General features: G+C 38.0%; 1 protein-coding gene across 4 annotated transcripts in view; it reads right to left on the bottom strand.

The window, feature by feature from the left end:
- LOC101741547 (solute carrier organic anion transporter family member 74D) overlaps positions 1-12562 on the bottom strand; it is an 87633-nt gene that overhangs the window by 15133 nt on the left and 59938 nt on the right. For all 4 annotated transcript variants that reach the window (XM_012695706.4, XM_012695705.4, XM_012695707.4 and 1 more), the window contains exons 3-4: positions 7422-7562; positions 2952-3083 (exon numbers count right to left, since the gene is read on the bottom strand). In XM_012695706.4, the coding sequence (XP_012551160.1) occupies positions 2952-3083; positions 7422-7562 (273 nt within the window). The remainder of the gene's footprint in view (positions 1-2951; positions 3084-7421; positions 7563-12562) is intronic.

Consider the following 12562-nt stretch of genomic DNA (forward strand, 5'->3'; position numbering starts at 1 on the left):
AGGGTGGTAAAATCGAAACAACTACTGAAGCGGTACGCAAAGGGAGGTCATAGAAAATTTTGTTTACGGATGAGAATTTTTTTACAATTGAGCAACTTTTTAACAAACAAAATGACCGTATTTATGCTCAAAAAAGGTATCAAAACCTCGGCACAAGTGTATCAAGATACCATTCTTGAGAAGGTAGTGAAGCCTCTTAACAACACCATGTTCAATAATCAAGAATGGTCCTTCCAGCAAGACTCGGCGCCAGGTCATAAAGCTCGGTCTACGCAGTCTTGGTTGGAAACGAACGTTTCGGACTTCATCAGAGCTGAAGACTGGCCGTCGTCTAGTCCCGATCTTAATCCCCTGGATTATGATTTATGGTCAGTTTTAGAGAGTACAGCTTGCTCTAAGCGCCATGATAATTTGGAGTCGGCATACTCAACGTTTAAAGGACTGTATTGCAGCCAATGGAAACCACTTCGAATAAGCTTCTTATATTTTAAATTGTTTTATATTTATGTATTAAACTAACACACTTTAAAAGTAATAAATGTTATTTGCAATAGGATTTTTTTTATATTTTATTGTAACAGTATATTTTATGGCCAGACTAAGTATATATATATCACAGTCATTCAGTTGTATTACTCAAATTCCTTGCATTTAATATGTCGTCCGCGTTTTAGCTATCTGTTTGGATTGCTGCGACGAAACATTCATAAAATTAATAATCCAAAATAAATAAATATATCAACAAAAACATATTTAAATTCCAAGTTATTTGTTGCATTTATTCGGCGAGTTATTATTTGATCATCCTCCACTGTTTTATCGCGTCTATAACGACGTCTGTAACGAGCTCGGCTGGCGAGAGAGATTCATTATTCACAACATGAAAAAAATACTATTTCATAAAATAGACAGGAAACATATAATAATTATGGAATTCGAATTCACTTTTATGAGGAAAAAATACATCGGTTTATAAAAGTTACGTGCTCGACACGAAGTACAGTTGTTGTTAGGGAACGTTTATGGCACAGTACCATCTTTTTATTCTTTTTTACACGCTTTATATTAGCTTCACTTGTATGTATGTTTGTAACTGACTTATTTAGACGCGATTTTGACCCACTTTAAACGGCCAGATTTCATTCAAACTTTGTAGATTTATCGAGGACCGATGACAAATCAATATTTAAAAAAAATTGAAATTCAACTAAAAAATAGAAAGAAAAAAAAAAAGCGTGAGGTGCATGGTGTTATTAGTTATAAATATTTTTCGGTCAGATATGAGTAGAAGAATTATTATTTCAATAATATCTTAAAAAGCATCCCACGCTTTCTTTACAATAAAATATAATTTTTTTACACTATTTTCAATTTACATTTATTAAAATTTATTTTCTATTTTTTACTTGAATTTTATATAAAGCGTGTTTTTTAGTTTTTCTAAACTATTATTTATTTTTTTAATTTTAATGTATCCATAGAATTCCAGTCACTAGACACATAAAACAAGGGACGTAGTTTGGACAATGTAACGGACTACTGAAGGGGGCGCGGGATCAATCCGCCTCGCACGGTTTTTTGACATGTGACATTGACTTTTCACTTAAACGTATTAAACTATTCGATTATCAGTACCATCAACGTCGGATATGTAATACATGGGTGGACGAGTTCGCGACCCACCTGATATTAAGTTATTACTGGAGCCCACAGACATAAAAACAACGTAAATGCCACCCAACTAAAGACTACATATTTCTTAAAATCTTTATTAATAATAACAGGGAACTTTTAATAGTCCATGACAAAAAAATTAAGACATAGGTGGTGTGTGTTCAGGATCGAAACAGCGACATCTCATATGAAGCAAGACACCGCTGCGCCACGGACAAAATGTTAAACATTTTAAAACCTGACAACACCACCGTGATGCTACTGCTAAATTTTTTTAGAGAGAAAGTAAAAATCGCTTTAATTTTTACTTTACGTATGTATCGCCAATATAAACTTAACTTATACACTATGAAACGTACTGGTGGTAGGACCTCTTGGGAGTCCGCACGGGTAGGTACCACCACCCCGCCTATTTCCGCCGTGAAGCAGTAATGCGTTTCGGTTCGAAGGGTGGGGCAGCCGTTGTAACTATACTGAGACCTTAGAACTTATATCTCAAGGTGGCTGGCGCATTTACGTTGTAAATGTCTATGGGCTCCAGTAACCACTTAACATCAGGTGGGCTGTGAGCTCGTCCATCCATATATGCAATAAAAAAAAAAGTATTTAAGAATACTGAGGTAAAAACGCAACAATTACAAAGTCGCTGGACCTTAACAATCACGCATTGGTATTCAAGTATTATTAGTATTACCTACCACTTAACGCCACACGGGCCTTAGTTTCTCTCCCGTCAGAAGTCTCTACAATATAACTGTTATTTTTTTGTATCAAACGCTATGATATTCGTTCAATAAACAGTTATAAACAACATATGACTCACAAGCATCTAGACATCAGACATCTAAATCAATTCATTTCTTTAAAAGAAATCACGTGGCCTCGCGTGTTAAAACGCGCTTATATCGTTTCCAGGAGATATACACGTAGGGCTGTCCAATATCAATAGGGTTGTCTAATGAAAATCGATTTTTATTTTTTTTTATTTTTTTTGACGGTTACAGAAATTCATCGAAATGTGAATACCATGACCGACTTTGAAACATGAGGTCGAAATCTCAACTGCATCCCATGTTTGATACTGTATGAGGTATCCTATAAAATATGTTAAGCAAAAATCTCGATAACGCTCTTAAAGAGTGATCAAACTAATACAATAGAACACAATGAAAAGTAAGTTTAGAATTTTCTAGCAATCATCTAAATTATCCTTACAAAAGAAGGTAGGTTTTAAATTACTAGCCGAATGAATCTGTTGAAGTTGACAAGTTGTTTACCTTTGACAAACGGCTCTCGCTTCTCTTTGGTCTTCTTCATCTGCAATTGGATCGGTTCGGGTTTGATCTGACGCGGAAAGAAGAACATCAGACACGATAGCATCACGATGAAACCGGCGATGAACACCATTCCTGCAGCAAAAATATACTCAACGTTATCTTATTTGTAAATAGAACCTTTAAGGCGGATTGTGCCAAATATATTGTGGTATAAACAATTAAACTCGTAAGCCTGGTCAAGTCATTCAAATGTGGAAGAGAATTTGATTGGCGATTTTTCTTTCTAATGTACAGCTTTAACCGATTTTCACTAAAATCAGTGACGTCATTTGGACCTAAAGGCTAAGACGCGCGGCGTTCTCGTATAAGACAACTGTGCCGATGTCCAAACCCGCTGGTCAATTTTTTTTACCGTATTTATAGTATGTTTCGAACGAATCGCAACCACATTGGACTCATGAAAGACCGCGTAATAAAAACTTAGTCCGCACAATTACTGGTGGTGAGACGCATTGTTAGCCCACACGGGTATATCCGGGCTGTTTCAGCTGCGAAGCTATCATGTATACGGTTTTGAGGGGTGGGCAGCTGTTATACTATACGATTCAACTCAGAACTCGTGACTCAGGGTGGCTAGCAATATTCACGTTACGATGTCTATAGGTTACGGTAACCAGTTAACACCATGTGAGACTCTTAGTCCATGCAATGTTCTTCTTCTGCATGCCCTTAACCCACATTATGAGGAGTCAGCGTGGCGCATACCCTTGTCATGATGCATTTGGCGTGAGTATTACGAGCGACCGCCTGCTTAAAATTAACATTCTTCGCGTTATTTCTCAAAAAGTAAGTCTTTCTATATATTCATAATAATTTTCACAAAAATATGGAGGAACAAAACAATTTTGATACTTAAAACTTAAAACCTCAAACTAGAAAACTCAGAGAGGGTCAACTTTTTTCGAAAAGGATAACGTCCCCTTAATTTATTTCTAATTTTTTTTTTCCTCCTCAAATTAATATCTAAAGTACGATTGGTTAGAAGTCTTGTCGGTTCGCTATCAGCCACGCAGTAAACACATTGCCCGATCTGCCAAGGCTGGATTGCTTTTTCTCCTATCGACACCTAATCACGTAAAAGGTGGATGAGGAGAGTCGAAGACCGGGCTCAGTGGTGTGGATTGGGAGAGGCCTATGTCCAGAACTGGATGATTGTGGGCTATGATGATGATGATAATGAATCACGCAAGATCGACCATAGTATGTACATGGGCTTCCGTAACCACTTAACATGCTCACCTACGCCAATTACAAAGGTAAGGCCTCCTAGGTAACCGATTACCGATTACATGTGTACATTCCTTAATATTTATTACATTATAGAAGTTTGTTATGAGAGTCATGGTAAAACATAATGCAAATATTTAATTTAATCTCGACTCGTACGTTTTGTACCCTAATGAATACCATAAACAGATTTATTATTCTTGCAAATAAAACATGCAAAGGATATCATCAAGCAACAATGTGCCGAATAAAAAATCGCTAACGAACAAACAGAATTCGTGGCTAACTTATATGGACCAGTCATTCGCTGTGTACACAACGTATCAGAGCTATGGAATATTCTAATTAGCAGAATTATCGTACCTCTAGCGGTACGATCAGATGAAACGTTAATCAATTCGAATTCGTAACTAGATTAGAAATACCTTGAGTCTCGCTGTGAATTTATTATATATATATATATATACGAACCGGTAACCGATCGTTAAATTGGAGCACAAGGATTTCCCGTTCGCGTGAGGAGCTATTCCAAATATTTCCAAGTTTGAAAACACAATTACAAGCGATAGATGCAAACAGAAAACATTTGCGCGTTCACAAGGCCGGCCGGTCGACGATCAGTCAAGGGCGTTCGCTAGACACTGTACGTATCCACCGTAGATACGTCCACGTTATTTTTACGTTCGCTCAATTGAGAAAGCGGAGAATCGGGTGGTGTATCAAAGTATCCGATACTAGAAAAATATAGACGAGATAGAAAGACGAAGGTCAACTCGTAACCGGTTTAAAAGTAAAAGTGAGCGCGGCGGCGGCGCGGTCGCGTGTCCACCCACTAAATCCTCATTACGGGCATCGTCGAAGGCATAATTGTCGGCAACAAGGCGCGCTCAGCCTTGGCCGTGACCGGGCACGCATAGTGCTTATTTTAGCGATCGTGACGCGGCGTGATGTAACACTCGTTATGTAACTGGCGGCGTGCGCTGCGACGCTGCGTGACGCCGCACTATCCCACCCGAGAAAAAGCGAAAGCATCTCGGGAATGCGAAAAATACGATCAGTAATGCCCGCTGCGGATACATCGCCACTCCGACGCGCGTGAACTCATCAACGTATCCAAATAAATGAACGATGCACGCGTAACAACTGTCGTACAGTGTGCGCAATTCATCATGGTGAAATAAATACAAGATCGCCCCGAACACCCCTTTCCGAGAAACGATTACATTGAATTCAGAACTTGATTAATGCCGAATGAGGGAAGCTTGTAATGAGTATCGATTATCGTGTTGCAACATGCGATTTGTATGTTCATTACCCGTTGAGAAAATTTATTTTTATTCAATACAAAAGCGGTGTGAAATGCCATAGGTAAACGACATCGCAGTATCATGGCTAAGATTAACAAGCTACAACAAGATTATCTACAAATTAATTGGTCGGGCCACCGTTCTATGCAGTTTCATCCGTATTTATATATCTTTTTATAAATTAATTATTCACTGATTATTATTGGAAACCCGACGTGCGCTTTTAGAGCATAATTTTAATGTAAATCCCATTCATTCGAATGTAAATCATCATTTGACTATTAATTATGTATCAGAGGTATGCATAATGCAACAATTTTATATTACTATAGTTTTGTACATTGTACGAAACTGTCATATTAAAATTCAGAACTTCATTCATGAGCGGACGGGAGTGGGACAATAAGGAAATACGCGGAAACCGTTCTACGCGTATTTGCGAATTCACGTAATTGACAGTCGGGACACGGTCGCGGCAAATTTCTACAGATTTAAGATACAAACGCCCAAACTGTCACCTATCAAATTTGAACCTTGTAACAATGTAAATAAGGGGACGGGCCTCAATGGTGATTTGCAAAATGTAAGCGAGCGCTCGGTGCGCAAGCGAAGTTGCGTTGGCAATTTGGTCACGCGCGTGCTTTCTTCGTGGGTTTTGCGCGCAAATCTGTTTAAACGCTTCGATAACGGTAGATGGTGGCGGCGCGAAGGAATGCCACAATTTCCAAAGCGACACTCGACGACAATGCAACACTTTACAATTGTTTACATTCAAAATTTCAGCGTGTCATGAAGTTTTTCTTAAACACAACCAATCGAACCATTTGAACGACTATCTTGTCGCTTGGTTCACTCTAATAATATTTTTTTTTTATTGCTTAGATGGTTGGACGAGCTCACAGCCCACCTGGTGTTAAGTGGTTACAGGAGCCCATAGACATCTAGAACGTAAATACGCCACCCACCTTGAGATACAGGTTCTAAGGTCTCAAGTATAGTTACAACGGCTGCCCCACCCTTCAAACCGAAACGCATTACTGCTTCATGGCACAAATAGGCATTTTATCTGCCTAGCAACAAAATTCATGTAATTAAATCAAAACGAACGCTTAAAATATTCTACAAACGAACAATTAATGAGTTAGCGTGAAACGAAACAGCGTGTATTATGTGATGGTAGTGCAGTCGTACGCTATTGGCTGACAAGTTAATTAGAAATGGATATTATGCGTGTTGGACGGTAACCGCACGCTTGCACGGAGCCTCGGCCTAATGAGTCGTAATTGCAGGTAAAAGGACGCAAGTTGTCATGCGCGAAACTGTCGAAGCGGCCGGCCGGTCTCTACGACAAGTGCTTTGCGAATTTGAAAAGTCACTAAGAGCCTGGAAGGCGTAAATTAACCGGTTACCATACTAGAAGACATGCAGTGTGCTTGGTGTGAGTTTTTTAACGTTCTCGTTAGCGTAAAAGTTAAGCCAATTTTGTATGCAGTTGGAACAGCGCCCCTACCGGCAAACGTACGCAAACGATCCCATTCCATACAAATATGAGTTAACTTTTACGCTATCGAGAACGTTAAGAAACTCGCACTAAGCACACTGAATTACAGAATTAATTGAAGCTACGTGAGTTGTCACTGGTGGGTCATTGAGCAAAACGACTAAATCACTCGACATACAGCCTTTGTTATCTGAACTGCGGTTTAAAATATCAATCGTGAATCTAGTAGGCAGACGAACGTATGGCCCACCTAATGGTGAGTGCTTACCGTCGCCCATGGGCTTCAGCAATACCAGGAGCAGAGCCAAGTCGCTGCCTACCGTTAAGTACTAAGTGCTGAAATAGATAAATGTTTATAAAAATAATTAGACTTACCGAGCCACCATGCGCCGACCCATTTTGGGTCGCTGGAATCGAATCCTGGATCGACTAGAGGATTGACGTAGACCCTCGTGCAAAACGCACCGAGCATGAATCCCAGCGCCGGTCCGATCACCCTGATGCCAATCGTGATAGCTGATGACAACAATAAAAAAATATATAAATACAACATCTCTATTTAATTGTCAGGTTACTTTATAATTTAACGCAAATTTATGAGCATTCATCTAGACATAAACCTATACAATCGAAACAAAATATGAAAATGTCCAAGCACAATGAACAACAACTAAGCATGCTATTTCTCACGAGACATTTAATCTTATTACATTAAAATTATCAGAATCGATTGCAACACACATCTTAAAAAAAATACTTTCACACTTGAACGCTCTACTGAGTAACAGTGATTCTTCAAGATCTACTGAACAATTCTAATTAGTATTAAAACAATCGCAGATGGAAAGATTGTTGCTATGTAAAACGCGAGGGTTCGCCTTAGAGAACGGACCGCGGTCGTTTATCTCAATAGGGCTAGGGCACGGGGGCTAATTGCGGGTCATTGAACCGGTCACAATAAATTAACGTATGAAGTATTGGCGATGTCAACGATCCTTTGGCATTCGACGCGCATCCACTTGTCGAACGCAACACGTGATCGAGCGACGCGTCAACAAACAACTCGACTCCTATGTAAATTCATTTAATTACAATTTAATGCGATTCATTTGCAAGCAGAGTTTATTTATTACACACGACCACACCTCCGCCGGACAAATATTGAAGGCGCGCGTTTACAGTATTTTAATTTTACTATCTAATTTATTAATGGAACGGACGACAGTTAGGATATTTCTTTTTCTAAATGTTCATCCATTAATTATAAATTTAATCCAAATTCTTATTACGATTCGAAATATATTTTTTATGTTGAATAATAACGTAATTAATCATATGATAATTTTCATATTTTAGAGAATATGTTCGCAATCCTATAAAAGTTACGAATTTGCTTTTTTTTTATTGCCCTTGTAGGCAGACGAGCATACGGCCCACATGATGATGAATGGTTTACGTCGTCCATGGACTTCAGCAATACCAGGGGCAGAGCAAACCCGCTGCCTACCGATCTTTTCTCATTAATCAAGCAAAAACAATAATTAACTCTCCATACTTTAAAGAACTTTTTTTTTTTTTATTGCTTAGATGGATGGGCGATCTCACAGCCCACCTGGTGTTAAGTGGTTACTGGAGCCCATAGACATCTACAACGTAAATGCGCCACCCACCTCGAGATATAAGTTCTAAGGTCTCAGTATAGTTACAACGGCTACCCCACCCTTCGAACCGAAACGCATTTCTGCTTCACGGCGGAAATAGGCGGGGTGGTGGTACCTACCCGTGCGGACTCACAAGAGGTCCTACCACCAGTGAAAAGTTCACCAGTTCGTTGACAGGTGCCAAATGCAACGTATCACAAAACGGCCCCATCAAAATGATAATCAATAAAGTACTTGTAGCGCTCATCGACACTATCTCGATGGGCCGAGGGAGAAGTTTTGAGTCACGAAAGGACTGTCCCAGATAACGAAATTAAATCGAAACCAGTTATAATAAAATAACGAAGAACCGCTCCGGGTTCGGTGACCGGCAAACAATCAGGTACTTAGGGTTCTGAATGTAATCTTTCCGAGAAGCGGACAGCCATCGTTTGCCAAAAAACCAATGTGCGTTCAACTCGCGCGCTGATTATCGAACATGCAATATCCTATTGTGTTTTTATTTATTGAAACAGTACTCATATTTGTTACTAAAACTCCGGCTGCATCTTATCTTATCTGTGCACCAGCAAAGCGATAATCCCTGATCGCCCAATAGTAATTCTGCCACATTAAGACGTCACAACAAGGCTGCAAATGCAAATCATTTATTTATTATTACTAGCGACCCGCCCTCGCTTCGCTTCGGAAACATTAAATTTTATTATTGATAGTTGAGTCCCGCGATGTTACCCGCGGTTATTGTCGTACCGCGGGTGAGGCCGCGGGGCGAAGCTAATCTAAAAAAAGTAGCCTAAGTTACTCCTTATATCATCAGCTACCTGTTAGTGAAAGTCCCGTCAAAATCGGTCCAGCCGTTCCAGAGATTAGCCGGAACAAACAGACAGACAGACAGACAGACAAAAATTGTAAAAAATGTTATTTTGGTGTATGTACCGTATATATATTCATATGCATGTAGTAAAAAGCGGTTATTTCAATATTACAAACAGACACACCAATGTTATTTATATGTATAGATTCTTCGCAGCCACGGGGGTACCACTAAGAAACCTCTTGTCATTGTCAATCCAATAGATCTACAGGATAGAGGACGCAGGAAACTGCCACAATTATTGACAGTCCCAGGAACGCACGCAAGATGCAAACCTCACTAACAAACCCCAATACCGTCCAATCAAGACCATCCGAGATTCGAGATCCTTCGCAAAGAGCATTTTAGTTATATAAGTCAGATAGCAAAGGGTTTTATTGATTAGGTACATCTTCATCTAAGACCACTTAGACTCGCCGGATGACTATCCTAACAATATGTTTATTTTTCTCGTAATGTTTATAGATTTCCACATAATTTATTTTTACATGACCACACCTCTCGCCGTTAATACTGATAGTTTATTTATATAAGAGCACTGTTGGCTCAGCGTTCTCATAGGTGTGTGTGTGATCTATTTATAAATAGGCAATGACGGAAAAACAGTTCAGTGCCTTCGTCTCTTCTCTTTGTCAACCGAATAGCTCTTTTTGGTTTTATAGTCATTGAAATTTATTGATATAATAAAAAAATAAAAAAAATAATAAGCGCCGTTACAAGATAAAAATTAATAAATTTAATGAATCAAAATCTTGAGCCGTCGGCGATTATGGTCGAATTTAGACTGCTCCACGAACATCCACAACGTATCTAGTTCGCATCTAAACCTGAGATCTAAATGAATGATGATTTTGTTTTACTTTTTTTTAATATATTAAATATTAATTTCAGTAACAAATTGCCAGCACAATTTGTTAGAATACTTAAGGCTCAAGATTTGTGTTTCATGTGAGAAATCTCAGCTCAGCTCAGTTTTGACACATTCCGTTGTCATGTAAGTGCCATGAAGAATATTCACGAGTGCTCACGAGCGATAGCTTGTTTCTCTTCTACTTTAGGTGAGAAAAGCAGCTCACGACCCAACTGATGACTTTTGAGGCTCATAAAAGTCACAACGTGAATTTCACTGGCCACATTAAGAACTAAAGTCAGAGCATCAGTTTTAATACTACCTATTGTACCCTCCAAGTTGTTCTGATAACCTTTGGGCAAAAATAAGTCGTTTTACAATATTTACACTTGAGTTTGTGACGTCATGTCTCAAAACGGGTGGGACATTCTCGTTCTTGATAATATGATTGATATTACCAGCATCAGTCAAAACTAAACGAGCTTCCAACATATATGTATTTCGCAATAAAAGATACCAAATAATTGGTATGAAAAAACTACGGGTGCGAGAATGCGATCCAAATCTATTAAATAAAAACAATCGCATGCGGTTCGGACATAAATAGATACGTTTTTTTTTCTAACGAGACGGTGACTAATAGAACAATTCTAAATGGTTCGAATGCCTACGTCTTGTGTTTCTCGGAAATCACCTGTGCAAATAACAATGAATTCGTGACGTTTTAATCGGAGCAACAGCGCGTCAAAAATTCCCATTCATTTCCTTATTTAAAAACAAAAAAAAAAACATACCATTCAAACTTTTATGTTTCGATAACACTAAATCCCTAAAACGCTGTGAATGTCAAATTACCAAACGTACCGGTTTGTTTTTATCGAGACAACACTTGAGTCGTCTATTATCAAAGGTGGCAATCTGTGCATTTGGACAAAAAAAAATTATTGATATGTCAATACAGATTGATTTGAATATAATCGTCTCCTTCAAAGAATACGGTTCAAAACCTGCATTAAATAAAGGTTAATACTTAACCTGTTATTTATCTAAAATGTCGTTCAGAAGAGTTTTGTGACTGCCAATGGAATACAAAGTCAATAATTCGTTTTTCTGATTTACCAATAATTATCCAAAAGTCACATTGCCGGCTTTGATAATAGTCGACTCACTTGTAATTTAGAAACGATAGAGATAAAAAAAACAGTTCTTTGACGTAACCCAAAATAATCTAATCTCGCGATTATCCGAGTCGTAATCTGATCCAGCATTTCGCAACGGCACTGACCTATGACAAGTAACGCAACGCGTAATGATTACGGAGTAATTTTAGACGTGGCAAAAAACGTTGCACAAGCCCTAGTGCAATGTGTTGAATTGTATGCATTTAATACAGGGATGCTTCCTGTGGCACTAATAAATATATTTGCTATGGAATTAATCAATAAATTAGAGCATTTAATTTATTCAAAATTTTGAACTTCCTCCTGTACATGATAATAATAATAATAATAATTCATTTATTTGTATAGAATGCAGGTACAAGTATGGTCTTAGTATAAAATATATTCAATCCCACTACATTCTGCCTGTTGGCATACAAATTTTGCAGGAGAAACTTACAGCTAATTTAAACTAGGTATTAAGATAAATTTAAGAATGAGATCACAAAAAGTTTATTATAAAAATTGAAATCTTAATAAGGAGAGTGTTACAATTCATTATTTAGGAAATCAGTAACAGAGTAATAACACTTCTTTAATAACAGCGAAGACAGCAGTTGTTTAAACTTTCTTAAGGGCTGATCCTTTATACTATTCGGCAATTTGTTGAATATAATAGGAGCCATACCAATAACGTTTTTTTTCAGCAATGCAGTGTTAAATTGACCTGTACACAATAAATTCTTATATTTTGATCTCATTGCAGTGGTACGTGTCCTTGTATCATTCAATGTAGGAAATAAATGTATATTAGTTTTAACAAAAATTGCTATTTCTAAAATATAAATGCTAGGAAAAGTGTATTATGATACACAGAAAACAGTCAATTTCGTAGGTTCAATTGCAAGTGACCTAAAGTTCAAATAAGATCAAGTAAAAATACATTGTACAAAAAAAACCAACAACTTCTG

This window comes from Bombyx mori, chromosome 5 (assembly GCF_030269925.1).
Source record: "Bombyx mori chromosome 5, ASM3026992v2".
Lineage (NCBI taxonomy): Eukaryota > Metazoa > Arthropoda > Insecta > Lepidoptera > Bombycidae > Bombyx > Bombyx mori.